At 42.3% G+C, this 17066-nt stretch overlaps 1 protein-coding gene across 1 annotated transcript in view; it reads right to left on the reverse strand.

The window, feature by feature from the left end:
- The window catches only part of LOC139747976 (uncharacterized), a 40998-nt gene that overhangs the window by 10909 nt on the left and 13023 nt on the right, over nucleotides 1-17066 (reverse strand). The window contains exons 2-3 of the mRNA XM_071660488.1: nucleotides 13119-13212; nucleotides 12706-12844 (exon numbers count right to left, since the gene is read on the reverse strand). Of these exons, the coding sequence (XP_071516589.1) occupies nucleotides 12706-12844; nucleotides 13119-13212 (233 nt within the window). The remainder of the gene's footprint in view (nucleotides 1-12705; nucleotides 12845-13118; nucleotides 13213-17066) is intronic.

Below are 17066 nucleotides of genomic sequence, written 5' to 3' on the forward strand. Positions count from 1 at the left end.
TAGTGAGAGGACAAGAGCAAGGGAAGGAGTAGCAGTACTCCTGAAACAGGAGTTGTGAGAGTATGTGATAGAATGTAAGAAAGTAAATTCTCAATTAATATGGGTAAAACTGAAAGTTGATGGAGAGAGATGGGTGATTATTGGTGCATATGCACCTGGGCATGAGAAGAAAGATCATGAGAGGCAAGTGTTTTGGGAGCAGCTGAATGAGTGTGTTAGTGGTTTTGATGCACGAGACCGGGTTATAGTGATGGGTGATTGAATGCAAAGGTGAGTAATGTGGCAGTTGAGGGAATAATTGGTACACATGGGGTGTTCAGTGTTGTAAATGGAGATGGTGAAGAGCTTGTAGATTTATGTGCTGAAAAAGGACTGGTGATTGGGAATACCTGGTTTAAAAAGTGAGATATAATACTGGTTTAAAAAGTGAGATATACATAAGTATACGTAAGTAGGAGAGATGGCCAGAGAGCGTTATTGGATTACGTGTTAATTGACAGGCGCACAAAAGAGAGACTTTTGGATGTTAATGTGCTGAGAGGTGCAACTGGAGGGATGTCTGATCATTATCTTGTGGAGGCTAATGTGAAGATTTGTATGGGTTTTCAGAAAAGAAGATTGAATGTTGGGGTGAAGAGGGTGGTGAGAGTAAGTGAGCTTGGGAAGGAGACTTGTGTGAGGAAGTACCAGGAGAGACTGAGTACAGAATGGAAAAAGGTGAGAACAATGGAAGTAAGGGGAGTGGGGGAGGAATGGGATGTATTTAGGGAATCAGTGATGGATTGTGCAAAAGATGCTTGTGGCATGAGAAGAGTGGGAGGTGGGTTGATTAGAAAGGGTAGTGAGTGGTGGGATGAAGAAGTAAGATTATTAGTGAAAGAGAAGAGAGAGGCATTTAGACGATTTTTGCAGGGAAAAAATGCAATTGAGTGGGAGATGTATAAAAGAAAGAGACAGGAGGTCAAGAGAAAGGTGCAAGAGATGAAAAAGAGGGCAAATGAGAGTTGGGGTGAGAGAGTATCATTAAATTTTAGGGAGAATAAAAAGATGTTCTGGAAGGAGGTAAATAAAGTGCGTAAGACAAGGGAGCAAATGGGAACTTCAGTGAAGGGCGCAAATGGGGAGGTGATAACAAGTAGTGGTGATGTGAGAAGGAGATGGAGTGAGTATTTTGAAGGTTCGTTGAATGTGTTTGATGATAGAGTGGCAGATATAGGGTGTTTTGGTCGAGGTGGTGTGCAAAGTGAGAGGGTTAGGGAAAATGATTTGGTAAACAGAGAAGAGGTAGTAAAAGGTTTGCGGAAGATGAAAACCGGAAAGGCAGCAGGTTTGGATGGTATTGCAGTGGAATTTATTAAAAAAGGGGGTGACTGTATTATTGACTGGTTGGTAAGGTTATTTAATGTATGTATGACTCATGGTGAGGTGCCTGAGGATTGGTGGAATGCGTGCATAGTGCCATTGTACAAAGGCAAAGGGGATAAGAGTGAGTGCTCAAATTACAGAGGTATAAGTTTGATGAGTATTCCTGGTAAATTATATGGGAGGGTATTGATTGAGAGGGTGAAGGCATGTACAGAGCATCAGATTGGGGAAGAGCAGTGTGGTTTCAGAAGTGGTAGAGGATGTGTGGATCAGGTGTTTGCTTTGAAGAATGTATGTGAAAAATACTTAGAAAAGCAAATGGATTTGTATGTAGCATTTATGGATCTGGAGAAGGCATATGATAGAGTTGATAGAGATGCTCTGTGGAAGGTATTAAGAATAAATGGTGTGGGAGGCAAGTTGTTAGAAGCAGTGAAAAGTTTTTATGGAGGATGTAAGGCATGTGTACGTGTAGGAAGAGAGGAAAGTGATTGGTTCTCAGTGAATGTAGGTTTGCGGCAGGGGTGTGTGATGTCTCCATGGTTGTTTAATTTGTTTATGGATGGGGTTGTTAGGGAGGTGAATGCAAGAGTTTTGGAAAGAGGGGCAAGTATGAAGTCTGTTGTGGATGAGAGAGCTTGGGAAGTGAGTCAGTTGTTGTTCGCTGATGATACAGCGCTGATGGCTGATTCATTTGAGAAACTGCAGAAGCTGGTGACTGAGTTTGGTAAAGTGTGTGAAAGAAGAAAGTTAAGAGTAAATGTGAATAAGAGCAAAGGTTATTAGGTACAGTAGGGTTGAGGGTCAAGTCAATTGGGAGGTAAGTTTGAATGGAGAAAAACTGGAAGAAGTGAAGTGTTTTAGATATCTGGGAGTGGATCTGGCAGTGGATGGAACCATGGAAGCGGAAGTGGATCATAGGGTGGGGGAGGGGGCGAAAATCCTGGGAGCCTTGAAGAATGTGTGGAAGTCGAGAATATTATCTCGGAAAGCAAAAATGGGTATGTTTGAAGGAATAGTGGTTCCAACAATGTTGTATGGTTGCGAGGCGTGGGCTATGGATAGAGTTGTGCGCAGGAGGATGGATGTGCTGGAAATGAGATGTTTGAGGACAATGTGTGGTGTGAGGTGGTTTGATCGAGTAAGTAACGTAAGGGTAAGAGAGATGTGTGGAAATAAAAAGAGCGTGGTTGAGAGAGCAGAAGAGGGTGTTTTGAAATGGTTTGGGCACATGGAGAGAATGAGCGAGGAAAGGCATGTGTACGTGTAGGAAGAGAGGAAAGTGATTGGTTCTCAGTGACTGTAGGTTTGTGGTAGGGGTGTGTGATGTCTCCATGGTTGTTTAATTTGTTTATGGATGGGGTTGTTAGGGAGGTGAATGCAAGAGTTTTGGAAAGAGGGGCAAGTATGAAGTCTGTTGGGGATGAGAGAGCTTGGGAAGTGAGTCAGTTGTTGTTCACTGATGATACAGCGCTGGTGGCTGATTCATGTGAGAAACTGCAGAAGCTGGTGACTGAGTTTGGTAAAGTGTGTGAAAGAAGAAAGTTAAGAGTAAATGTGAATAAGAGCAAGGTTATTAGGTACAGTAGGGTTGAGGGTCAAGTCAATTGGGAGGTAAGTTTGAATGGAGAAAAACTGGAGGAAGTAAAGTGTTTTAGATATCTGGGAGTGGATCTGGCAGTGGATGGAACCATGGAAGCGGAAGTGGATCATAGGGTGGGGGAGGGGGCGAAAATCTGGGAGCCTTGAAGAATGTGTGGAAGTCGAGAACATTATCTCGGAAAGCAAAAATGGGTATGTTTGAAGGAATAGTGGTTCCAACAATGTTGTATGGTTGCGAGGCGTGGGCTATGGATAGAGTTGTGCGCAGGAGGATGGATGTGCTGGAAATGAGATGTTTGAGGACAATGTGTGGTGTGAGGTGGTTTGATCGAGTGAGTAACGTAAGGGTAAGAGAGATGTGTGGAAATAAAAAGAGCGTGGTTGAGAGAGCAGAAGAGGGTGTTTTGAAATGGTTTGGGCACATGGAGAGAATGAGCGAGGAAAGGCATGTGTACGTGTAGGAAGAGAGGAAAGTGATTGGTTCTCAGTGACTGTAGGTTTGTGGTAGGGGTGTGTGATGTCTCCATGGTTGTTTAATTTGTTTATGGATGGGGTTGTTAGGGAGGTGAATGCAAGAGTTTTGGAAAGAGGGGCAAGTATGAAGTCTGTTGGGGATGAGAGAGCTTGGGAAGTGAGTCAGTTGTTGTCCACTGATGATACAGCGCTGGTGGCTGATTCATGTGAGAAACTGCAGAAGCTGGTGACTGAGTTTGGTAAAGTGTGTGAAAGAAGAAAGTTAAGAGTAAATGTGAATAAGAGCAAGGTTATTAGGTACAGTAGGGTTGAGGGTCAAGTCAATTGGGAGGTAAGTTTGAATGGAGAAAAACTGGAGGAAGTAAAGTGTTTTAGATATCTGGGAGTGGATCTGGCAGTGGATGGAACCATGGAAGCGGAAGTGGATCATAGGGTGGGGGAGGGGGCGAAAATCCTGGGAGCCTTGAAGAATGTGTGGAAGTCGAGAACATTATCTCGGAAAGCAAAAATGGGTATGTTTGAAGGAATAGTGGTTCCAACAATGTTGTATGGTTGCGAGGCGTGGGCTATGGATAGAGTTGTGCGCAGGAGGATGGATGTGCTGGAAATGAGATGTTCGAGGACAATGTGTGGTGTGAGGTGGTTTGATCGAGTAAGTAACGTAAGGGTAAGAGAGATGAGTTGAAATAAAAAGAGCGTGGTTGAGAGAGCAGAAGAGGGTGTTTTGAAATGGTTTGGGCACATGGAGAGAATGAGTGAGGAAAGATTGACCAAGAGGATATATGTGTCGGAGGTGGAGGAAACGAGGAGAAGTGGGAGACCAAATTGGAGGTGGAAAGATGGAGTGAAAAAGATTTTGTGTGATTGGGGCCTGAACATGCAGGAGGGTGAAAGGAGGGCAAGGAATAGAGTAAATTGGATCGATGTGGTATACCGGGGTTGACGTGCTGTCAATGGATTGAATCAGGTCATGTGAAGCGTCTGGGGTAAACCATGGAAAGCTGTGTAGGTATGTATATTTGCGTGTGTGGACGTATGTATATACATGTGTATGGGGGTGGGTTGGGCCATTTCTTTTGTCTGTTTCCTTGCACTACCTCGCAAATGCGGGAGACAGAAAAAAAAAAAAAAAAAAAAGAAAAAAAAATGTATGTATATGTACATGTATGAGTGTTTATGTATATATGTGTGTATATGAGTGGATGGATCATTCTTTGTCTGTTTCCTGGCACCACCTAGCTGATGAGAGAAACTGTGATCAAGTATAATGAATAAATAAAAAAAACATACGTATAATTTTTTTTCTTCTTTTCTTTCACACTATTCGCCATTTCCCACGTTAGCGAGGTAGCATTATGAACTGAGGACTGGGCCTTTGAGAGAATATCCTCACCTGGCCCCCTTCTCTGTTCTTTCTTTTGGAAAATTAAAAAAAATAAAACAAGAGGGGAGGATTTCCAGATCCCCGCTCCCTCCCTTTTTAGTCGCCTTCTACAGCATGCAGGGAATACATGGGAAGTATTCTTTCTCTCCTATCCCTAGGGATATATATATATATATATATATATATATATTTATATTATTTTTTATTATACTTTGTCGCTGTCTCCCACGTTTGCGAGGTAGCGCAAGGAAACAGACGAAAGAAATGGCCCAACCCCCCCCATACACATGTATATACATACGTCCACACACGCAAATATACATACCTACACAGCTTTCCATGGTTTACCCCAGACGCTTCACATGCCTTGATTCAATCCACTGACAGCACGTCAACCCCGGTATACCACATTGCTCCAATTCACTCTATTCCTTGCCCTCCTTTCACCCTCCTGCATGTTCAGGCCCCGATCACACAAAATCTTTTTCACTCCATCTTTCCACCTCCAATTTGGTCTCCCTCTTCTCCTCGTTCCCTCCACCTCCGACACATATATCCTCTTGGTCAATCTTTCCTCACTCATTCTCTCCATGTGCCCAAACCACTTCAAAACACCCTCTTCTGCTCTCTCAACCACGCTCTTTTTATTTCCACACATCTCTCTTACCCTTACGTTACTCACTCAATCAAACCACCTCACGCCACACATTGTCCTCAAACATCTCATTTCCAGCACATCCATCCTCCTGCGCACAACTCTATCCATAGCCCACGCCTCGCAACCATACAACATTGTTGGAACCACTATTCCTTCAAACATACCCATTTTTGCTTTCCGAGATAATGTTCTCGACTTCCACACATTCTTCAAGGCCCCCAGAATTTTCGCCCCCTCCCCCACCCTATGATCCACTTCCGCTTCCATGGTTCCATCCGCTGCCAGATCCACTCCCAGATATCTAAAACACTTCACTTCCTCCAGTTTTTCTCCATTCAAACTCACCTCCCAATTGACTTGACCCTCAACCCTACTGTACCTAATAACCTTGCTCTTATTCACATTTACTCTTAACTTTCTTCTTCCACACACTTTACCAAACTCAGTCACCAGCTTCTGCAGTTTCTCACATGAATCAGCCACCAGTGCTGTATCATCAGCGAACAACAACTGACTCACTTCCCAAGCTCTCTCATCCCCAACAGACTTCATACTTGCCCCTCTTTCCAAAACTCTTGCATTTACCTCCCTAACAACCCCATCCATAAACAAATTAAACAACCATGGAGACATCACACACCCCTGCCGCAAACCTACATTCACTGAGAACCAATCACTTTCCTCTCTTCCTACACGTACACATGCCTTACATCCTCGATAAAAACTTTTCACTGCTTCTAACAACTTTCCTCCCACACCATATATTCTTAATACCTTCCATACAGCATCTCTATCAACTCTATCATATGCCTTCTCCAGATCCATAAATGCTACATACAAATCCATTTGCTTTTCTAAGTATTTCTCACATACATTCTTCAAAGCAAACACCTGATCCACACATCCTCTACCACTTCTGAAACCACACTGCTCTTCCCCAATCTGATGCTCTGTACATGCCTTCACCCTCTCAATCAATACCCTTCCATATAATTTACCAGGAATACTCAACAAACTTATACCTCTGTAATTTGAGCACTCACTCTTATCCCCTTTGCCTTTGTACAATGGCACTATGCACGCATTCCGCCAATCCTCAGGCACCTCACCATGAGTCATACATACATTAAATAACCTTACCAACCAGTCAACAATACAGTCACCCCCTTTTTTAATAAATTCCACTGCAATACCATCCAAACCTGCTGCCTTGCTGGCTTTCATCTTCCGCAAAGCTTTCACTACCACTTCTCTGTTTACCAAATCATTTTCCCTAACCCTCTCACTTTGCACACCACCTCGACCAAAACACCCTATATCTGCCACTCTATCATCAAACACATTCAACAAACCTTCAAAATACTCACTTCATCTCCTTCTCACATCACCACTACTTGTTATCACCTCCCCATTTGCGCCCTTCACTGAAGTTCCCATTTGCTCCCTTGTCTTACGCACTTTATTTACCTCCTTCCAGAACATCTTTTTATTCTCCCTAAAATTTAATGATACTCTCTCACCCCAACTCTCATTTGCCCTTTTTTTCACCTCTTGCACCTTTCTCTTGACCTCCTGTCTCTTTCTTTTATACATCTCCCACTCAATTGCAATTTTTTCCCTGCAAAAATCGTCAAAATGCCTCTCTCTCTTCTCTTTCACTAATACTCTTACTTCTTCATCCCACCACTCACTACCCTTTCTAATCAACCCACCTCCCACTCTTCTCATGCCACAAGCATCTTTTGCGCAATCCATCACTGATTCCCTAAATACATCCCATTCCTCCCCCACTCCCCTTACTTCCATTGTTCTCACCTTTTTCCATTCTGTACTCAGTCTCTCCTGGTACTTCCTCACACAAGTCTCCTTCCCAAGCTCACTTACTCTCACCACCCTCTTCACCCCAACGTTCACTCTTCTTTTCTGAAAACCCATACAAATCTTCACCTTAGCCTCCACAAGATAATGATCAGACATCCCTCCAGTTGCACCTCTCAGCACATTAACATCCAAAAGTCTCTCTTTCGCACGCCTGTCAATTAACAGGTAATCCAATAACGCTCTCTGGCCATCTCTCCTACTTACATAAGTATACTTATGTATATCTTGCTTTTTAAACCAGGTATTCCCAATCATCAGTCCTTTTTCAGCACATAAATCTACAAGCTCTTCACCATTTCCATTTTTAACACTGAACACCCCATGTATACCAATTATTCCTTCAACTGCCACATTACTCACCTTTGCATTCAAATCACCCATCACTATATATATATATATATATATATATATATATATATATATATATAGGAGAAAGGTACAAGAGGTGAAAAAAAGGGCAAATGAGAGTTGGGGTGAGAGAGTATCATTAAATTTTAGGGAGAATAAAAAGATGTTCTGGAAGGAGGTAAATAAAGTGCGTAAGACAAGGGAGCAAATGGGAACTTCAGTGAAGGGCGCAAATGGGGAGGTGATAACAAGTAGTGGTGATGTGAGAAGGAGATGGAGTGAGTATTTTGAAGGTTCGTTGAATGTGTTTGATGACAGAGTGGCAGATATAGGGTGTTTTGGTCGAGGTGGTGTGCAAAGTGAGAGGGTTAGGGAAAATGATTTGGTAAACAGAGAAGAGGTAGTGAAAGCTTTGCGGAAGATGAAAGCCGGCAAGGCAGCAGGTTTGGATGGTATTGCAGTGGAATTTATTAAAAAAGGGGGTGACTGTATTGTTGACTGGTTGGTAAGGTTATTTAATGTATGTATGACTCATGGTGAGGTGCCTGAGGATTGGCGGAATGCGTGCATAGTGCCATTGTACAAAGGCAAAGGGGATAAGAGTGAGTGCTCAAATTACAGAGGTATAAGTTTGTTGAGTATTCCTGGTAAATTATATGGGAGGGTATTGATTGAGAGGGTGAAGGCATGTACAGAGCATCAGATTGGGGAAGAGCAGTGTGGTTTCAGAAGTGGTAGAGGATGTGTGGATCAGGTGTTTGCTTTGAAGAATGTATGTGAGAAATACTTAGAAAAGCAAATGGATTTGTATGTAGCTTTTATGGATCTGGAGAAGGCATATGATAGAGTTGATAGAGATGCTCTGTGGAAGGTATTAAGAATATATGGTGTGGGAGGAAAGTTGTTAGAAGCAGTGAAAAGTTTTTATCGAGGATGTAAGGCATGTGTACGTGTAGGAAGAGAGGAAAGTGATTGGTTCTCAGTGAATGTAGGTTTGCGGCAGGGGTGTGTGATGTCTCCATGGTTGTTTAATTTGTTTATGGATGGGGTTGTTAGGGAGGTAAATGCAAGAGTTTTGGAAAGAGGGGCAAGTATGAAGTCTGTTGGGGATGAGAGAGCTTGGGAAGTGAGACAGTTGTTGTTCGCTGATGATACAGCGCTGGTGGCTGATTCATGTGAGAAACTGCAGAAGCTGGTGACTGAGTTTGGTAAAGTGTGTGGAAGAAGAAAGTTAAGAGTAAATGTGAATAAGAGCAAGGTTATTAGGTACAGTAGGGTTGAGGGTCAAGTCAATTGGGAGGTGAGTTTGAATGGAGAAAAACTGGAGGAAGTGAAGTGTTTTAGATATCTGGGAGTGGATCTGGCAGCGGATGGAACCATGGAAGCGGAAGTGGATCATAGGGTGGGGGAGGGGGCGAAAATTCTGGGGGCCTTGAAGAATGTGTGGAAGTCGAGAACATTATCTCGGAAAGCAAAAATGGGTATGTTTGAAGGAATAGTGGTTCCAACAATGTTGTATGGTTGCGAGGCGTGGGCTATGGATAGAGTTGTGCGCAGGAGGATGGATGTGCTGAAAATGAGATGTTTGAGGACAATGTGTGGTGTGAGGTGGTTTGATCGAGCGAGTAACGTAAGGGTAAGAGAGATGTGTGGAAATAAAAAGAGCGTGGTTGAGAGAGCAGAAGAGGGTGTTTTGAAGTGGTTTGGGCACATGGAGAGGATGAGTGAGGAAAGATTGACCAAGAGGATATATATGTCGGAGGTGGAGGGAGCAAGGAGAAGAGGGAGACCAAATTGGAGGTGGAAAGATGGAGTGAAAAAGATTTTGTGTGATCGGGGCCTGAACATGCAGGAGGGTGAAAGGAGGGCAAGGAATAGACTGAATTGGAGCGATGTGGTATACCGGGGTTGACGTGCTGTCAGTGGATTGAATCAAGGCATGTGAAGCGTCTGGGGTAAACCATGGAAAGCTGTGTAGGTATGTATATTTGCGTGTGTGGACGTATGTATATACATGTGTATGGGGGGGGGGGTTGGGCCATTGCTTTCGTCTGTTTCCTTGCGCTACCTCGCAAACGCGGGAGACAGTAAAAAAAAAAGGAGGTAAATAGGGTGCGTAAGACAAGGGAGCAAATGGGAACTTCAGTGAAGGGCGTAAATGGGGAGGTGATAACAAGTAGCGGTGATGTGAGAAGGAGATGGAATGAGTATTTTGAAGGTTTGTTGAATGTGTCTGATGACAGAGTGGCAGATATAGGGTGTTTTGGTCGAGGTGGTGTGCAAAGTGAGAGGGTTAGGGAAAATGATTTGGTAAACAGAGAAGAGGTAGTAAAAGCTTTGCGGAAGATGAAAGCCGGCAAGGCAGCAGGTTTGGATGGTATTGCAGTGGAATTTATTAAAAAAGGGGGTGACTGTATTGTTGACTGGTTGGTAAGGTTATTTAATGTATGTATGACTCATGGTGAGGTGCCTGAGGATTGGCGGAATGCGTGCATAGTGCCATTGTACAAAGGCAAAGGGGATAAGAGTGAGTGCTCAAATTACAGAGGTATAAGTTTGTTGAGTATTCCTGGTAAATTATATGGGAGGGTATTGATTGAGAGGGTGAAGGCATGTACAGAGCATCAGATTGGGGAAGAGCAGTGCGGTTTCAGAAGTGGTAGAGGATGTGTGGATCAGGTGTTTGCTTTGAAGAATGTATGTGAGAAATACTTAGAAAAGCAAATGGATTTGTATGTAGCATTTATGGATCTGGAGAAGGCATATGATAGAGTTGATAGAGATGCTCTGTGGAAGGTATTAAGAATATATGGTGTGGGAGGCAAGTTGTTAGAAGCAGTGAAAAGTTTTTATCGAGGATGTAAGGCATGTGTACGTGTAGGAAGAGAGGAAAGTGATTGGTTCTCAGTGAATGTAGGTTTGCGGCAGGGGTGTGTGATGTCTCCATGGTTGTTTAATTTGTTTATGGATGGGGTTGTAAGGGAGGTAAATGCAAGAGTCCTGGAAAGAGGGGCAAGTATGAAGTCTGTTGGGGATGAGAGAGCTTGGGAAGTGAGTCAGTTGTTGTTCGCTGATGATACAGCGCTGGTGGCTGATTCATGTGAGAAACTGCAGAAGCTGGTGACTGAGTTTGGTAAAGTGTGTGGAAGAAGAAAGTTGAGAGTAAATGTGAATAAGAGCAAGGTTATTAGGTACAGTAGGGGTGAGGGTCAAGTCAATTGGGAGGTGAGTTTGAATGGAGAAAAACTGGAGGAAGTGAAGTGTTTTAGATATCTGGGAGTGGATCTGTCAGCGGATGGAACCATGGAAGCGGAAGTGGATCATAGGGTGGGGGAGGGGGCGAAAATTTTGGGAGCCTTGAAAAATGTGTGGAAGTCGAGAACATTATCTCGGAAAGCAAAAATGGGTATGTTTGAGGGAATAGTAGTTCCAACAATGTTGTATGGTTGCGAGGCGTGGGCTATGGATAGAGATGTGCGCAGGAGGATGGATGTGCTGGAAATGAGATGTTTGAGGACAATGTGTGGTGTGAGGTGGTTTGATCGAGTAAGTAACGTAAGGGTAAGAGAGATGTGTGGAAATAAAAAGAGCGTGGTTGAGAGAGCAGAAGAGGGTGTTTTGAAATGGTTTGGGCACATGGAGAGAATGAGTGAGGAGAGATTGACCAAGAGGATATATGTGTCGGAGGTGGAGGGAACGAGGAGAAGAGGGAGACCAAATTGGAGGTGGAAAGATGGAGTGAAAAAGATTTTGTGTGATCGGGGCCTGAACATGCAGGAGGGTGAAAGGAGGGCAAGAAATAGAGTGAATTGGATTCATGTGGTATACCGGGGTTGACGTGCTGTCAGTGGATTGAAGCAAGGCATGTGAAGCGTCTGGGGTAAACCATGGAAAGCTGTGTAGGTATGTATATTTGCGTGTGTGGACGTGTGTATGTACATGTGTATGGGGGGGGGGGGGGTTGGGCCATTTCTTTCGTCTGTTTCCTTGCGCTACCTCGCAAACGCGGGAGACAGCGACAAAGTATAAAAAAAAAAAAAAAAAAAAAAAAATATATATATATATATATATATATATATATATATTCCAGAAGCTCCTGTAGCCCTAGGCTGTGCTACTTCCAGCAGCAGGGAAATGACGACTCTCTGGAGCAAGAAGCTCTTAGATGAAGTTGTACTCCTAACGATACAGTCTTGTCAAAGGTGACTTTCACTTGCAGTTTAACCTCAAGTAGGCCCATACTGGTAACACCTAGTTTTCTAGTCTTATACATATAAACACATACTTTGTAAATAGATGTCACTCATGCTACTCTACCCCACAAGTACAGAGAAGTATTGGGTAATGCGCTCACACAACATATTCCATACACTGCACAGATCTCAACATGTAGCTGTTTACGTTAATCTTGTGTCTCAGGCCTGGCACCTACACTCTCAGTTTTTCCCATTATCGATAGTCATCACTATCACTGTAACAGCAACTGAGCTAAAAAAAAGGACCCAACTGAATGCTTGGATCAGAGGTATAACTCTGTTGAGTACAATAAGTTGTATGGGAGATTGGTTACTGAGAGGGTCGTGGCATGCATTGAGCCATAGATGGGGAGAAGCAAGGTGGTTACAAAAGTGGTAAAGGATGTGTGCACCATGGGTTTGCCCAGAAAAAAAATATGTGGGAGAAATAATTAGAAAAGAAAGGAATTTGTAATTGGCTTTTAAGGATCTGCAGGAAGTGTGTGACAAAGATGGCTTCTAGAAGGTGAGATGAAAACATTATGGGGTAGAAAGTTACTAGATGCACTGCAAGAAAATAAGACATGTGTGGGAAGGATGGGAGGAGAGTTATTGGTTCCATGCATAGGTAGATTTAATCTATATCTAAGGTGTGTGATACCATGATGGCTATTCAGTTTGTCTGTGGATGGGGTGGTTAGGGAGGTAAATGTGAGGGTCTTGCAGAGAGGGATGGACCTACAGTATGCTGTACTTACTTAAAAGTGAGGCGAGTTGCTTTGCTACCATTTTCATCCATTCTAATGATGAAACGAGGCTTCAGAAGAGAACTTGATTCTAACACTATCAAATGGTTAGGCTTGTATTCAACTACATTTAGCAGAATTGTATACTCTCCTGAAAGAGAAACAGGACACATTATATAACAAGTAACTAGACAGACAAGGCAAAACAGGGTATACATGATAATTTGAATATGAAATCAAATATGTCTGCTGATCAACAACTTATATTAGTTACAACTCTCAAGAATTATATACAAAGTTAAAAAGGAGTTATCACGATACAGTGAACCTAGAAATGGAAGTTGCACTGAATATCTGCATTCTTATAGTTTCAGTCAGAAAAATCTCTATAAATACCAAAACAATGGACAAGCCAGTCATCTTACCTAACAAAGGAACATCATAAATAGCTTGGTACTTTTTACCAATGCCCATTGGACGACTATCTGCTGACTTGAAGAGGGACATCCAGTTGAACCACTGAAGGGTAAATAAGTAGAGAATGAATAAAAGAACACAAACAATACTTCATCTATAACTAAAATACATGCAATTCTACCGATGCATGAAATTCAAATGTATGAAATTTTTCTTGATGGTTTTCTCTCTGTTGGGCCATATGTCCATTGTAATAAAACAATAATGGTCACTAAAACTGATATGAAAATGCATCTAATACATGGAGAAAATCAGGTGCATGTAGCTGTAGTACTAAGACTTATGATGGGTGAAGGTAAAACAGGATGTATACATTTGTAAAGCTGTATAACAAAGTAGCAGTTTGATGTATTCTTTAGCACATAAAGGTAGAGAAGGTGAATCTTGGAAATACAGACGATAAAGTCCTTTTGTTCGCAAAGATGGTAATGTGAAAGTAGAAATGGAACTGTTTGCATTATGATGATATAAAATTTTTACAAGTGAAAAATTAGTTCATTTTTGGGAAGGGGAAGATACACAAACTATGAAGATTGTAGCAATTGTGTAAAGATAACCCTGTTCTAATAACTGGAGTTTGTAAGAACAGGACATTGAAAAAAAGTTCATGTCTTGAAAAGAGAGTAGTTTTATCAAAGCAATGTGCATGTCTAAATGATAAGAAGCAGAATCTACAGAAGGGTTTCCACACCTGCAAATGACAAGCAGTGAAAAATGTTAAGATGCAGCAGACGACTGATGGACTTTACAGGATCTAAAGATGCCTTAAAAGCCTAGATAAGATGATATCAATTGCTCAATGTGTAGAAGACTCCATGAAAGAATATCTAATTTAAATCTCCTTTGTTAATATAAAATTCTAAGAATCCGTGGAAAAGACAGGTCAATCATAACCGGCAGAAAGTAACAACAAACAAAATTTCATAGAAATCAGAACAAACAAAAAGACTGGAGAGGCAAGAAACATATGTGGGGGTCGGGAATTCATCTGACAGTCAAAGAGATGAAAGTTCATTCAGGTCATATGACGAGAAATAAGTCTAAGAATATACTACAAGTAGTACATGGAAAATCTGTAATCCTTAACTTTACATCTTAACCTTAACGAAATGCACTGTGTCCCGAATGCTACATTCTTTTCCAATTTCATTATTTTCTTCATACATGGTGCTCTGACAAAAAAATAGTGAAACTGGAAAAGAATGTAGCTTAGACACTGAAGCTTATTCTTTCATGGAAATGTGAACAAAGGGAGCATTTTTCAAAGTGATAGAGATGGAAAGCAAAAAAGGTGTTTTTCATGAATGTACTGGAAAAGTTGAGGTCCAGATAAACTTTTGGTCTGTCAAGGCTTTATTATGGCGGATGACCAACTACCTACCCTCATGTATCCAAGATATGGTTGTACTTTGTGTAATGAAGACAAATGAGAAACATCATAAGCCAATATTCCAGTTTCATGATAAGAGAAGTGGACCAGGCAGTATGATACAGTGGTTAAATTGATGAAAACTACTATTGACGTTTGTGTAAATAAATTATACATTTCCCTTTTCCATAGCCAGAGGTTGAACCATTATGTGACATTCATTTTGCATTTCATTTCAAGCTAGAAGTTTCAGTTTTCTAAATCATTTCTTACATTTTTGGAGGGATGTCTGATCATTATCTTGTGGAGGCTAAGGTGAAGATTTGTATGGGTTTTCAGAAAAGAAGAGTGAATGTTGGGGTGAAGAGGGTGGTGAGAGTAAGTGAGCTTGGGAAGGAGACTTGTGTGAGGAAGTACCAGGAGAGACTGAGTACAGAATGGAAAAAGGTGAGAACAATGGAAGTAAGGGGAGTGGGGGAGGAATGGGATGTATTTAGGGAATCAGTGATGGACTGCGCAAAAGATGCTTGTGGCATGAGAAGAGTGGGAGGTGGGTTAATTAGAAAGGGTAGTGAGTGGTGGGATGAAGAAGTAAGATTATTAGTGAAAGAGAAGAGAGAGGCATTTGGACGGTTTTTGCAGGGAAAAAATGCAATTGAGTGGGAGATGTATAAAAGAAAGAGACAGGAGGTCAAGAGAAACATGCAAGAGGTGAAAAAGAGGGCAAATGAGAGTTGGGGTGAGAGAGTATCATTAAATTTTAGGGAGAATAAATGGGGAGGTGATAACAAGTAGTGGTGATGTGAGAAGGAGATGGAATGAGTATTTTGAAGGTTTGTTGAATGTGTCTGATGACAGAGTGGCAGATATAGGGTGTTTGGGTCGAGGTGGTGTGCAAAGTGAGAGGGTTAGGGAAAATGATTTGGTAAACAGAGAAGAGGTAGTAAAAGCTTTGCGGAAGATGAAAGCCGGCAAGGCAGCAGGTTTGGATGGTATTGCAGTGGAATTTATTAAAAAAGGGGGTGACTGTACTGTTGACTGGTTGGTAAGGTTATTTAATGTATGTATGACTCATGGTGAGGTGCCTGAGGATTGGCGGAATGCGTGCATAGTGCCATTGTACAAAGGCAAAGGGGATAAGAGTGAGTGCTCAAATTACAGAGGTATAAGTTTGTTGAGTATTCCTGGTAAATTATATGGGAGGGTATTGATTGAGAGGGTGAAGGCATGTACAGAGCATCAGATTGGGGAAGAGCAGTGTGGTTTCAGAAGTGGTCGAGGATGTGTGGATCAGGTGTTTGCTTTGAAGAATGTATGTGAGAAATACTTAGAAAAGCAAATGGATTTGTATGTAGCTTTTATGGATCTGGAGAAGGCATATGATAGAGTTGATAGAGATGCTCTGTGGAAGGTATTAAGAATATATGGTGTGGGAGGCAAGTTGTTAGAAGCAGTGAAAAGTTTTTATCGAGGATGTAAGGCATGTGTACGTGTAGGAAGAGAGGAAAGTGATTGGTTCTCAGTGAATGTAGGTTTGCGGCAGGGGTGTGTGATGTCTCCATGGTTGTTTAATTTGTTTATGGATGGGGTTGTTAGGGAGGTAAATGCAAGAGTCTTGGAAAGAGGGGCAAGTATGAAGTCTGTTGGGGATGAGAGAGCTTGGGAAGTGAGTCAGTTGTTGTTCGCTGATGATACAGCGCTGGTGGCTGATTCATGTGAGAAACTGCAGAAGCTGGTGACTGAGTTTGGTAAAGTGTGTGGAAGAAGAAAGTTAAGAGTAAATGTGAATAAGAGCAAGGTTATTAGGTACAGTAGGGTTGAGGGTCAAGTCAATTGGGAGGTGAGTTTGAATGGAGAAAAACTGGAGGAAGTGAAGTGTTTTAGATATCTGGGAGTGGATCTGTCAGCGGATGGAACCATGGAAGCGGAAATGGATCATAGGGTCGGGGAGGGGGCGAAAATTTTGGGAGCCTTGAAAAATGTGTGGAAGTCGAGAACATTATCTCGGAAAGCAAAAATGGGTATGTTTGAAGGAATAGTGGTTCCAACAATGTTGTATGGTTGCGAGGCGTGGGCTATGGATAGAGTTGTGCGCAGGAGGATGGATGTGCTGGAAATGAGATATTTGAGGACAATGTGTGGTGTGAGGTGGTTTGATCGAGTAAGTAACGTAAGGGTAAGAGAGATGTGTGGAAATAAAAAGAGCGTGGTTGAGAGAGCAGAAGAGGGTGTTTTGAAATGGTTTGGGCACATGGAGAGAATGAGTGAGGAAAGATTGACCAAGAGGATATATGTGTCAGAGGTGGAGGGAACGAGGAGAAGAGGAAGACCAAATTGGAGGTGGAAAGATGGAGTGAAAAGGATTTTGTGTGATCGGGGCCTGAACATGCAGGAGGGTGAAAGGAGGGCAAGGAATAGAGTGAATTGGAGCGATGTGGTATACAGGGGTTGACGTGCTGTCAGTGGATTGAATCAAGGCATGTGAAGCGTCCCGTCCAGGGTAAACCATGGAAAGCTGTGTAGGTAT

Source organism: Panulirus ornatus, chromosome 71 (assembly GCF_036320965.1).
Source record: "Panulirus ornatus isolate Po-2019 chromosome 71, ASM3632096v1, whole genome shotgun sequence".
Classification (NCBI taxonomy): domain Eukaryota; kingdom Metazoa; phylum Arthropoda; class Malacostraca; order Decapoda; family Palinuridae; genus Panulirus; species Panulirus ornatus.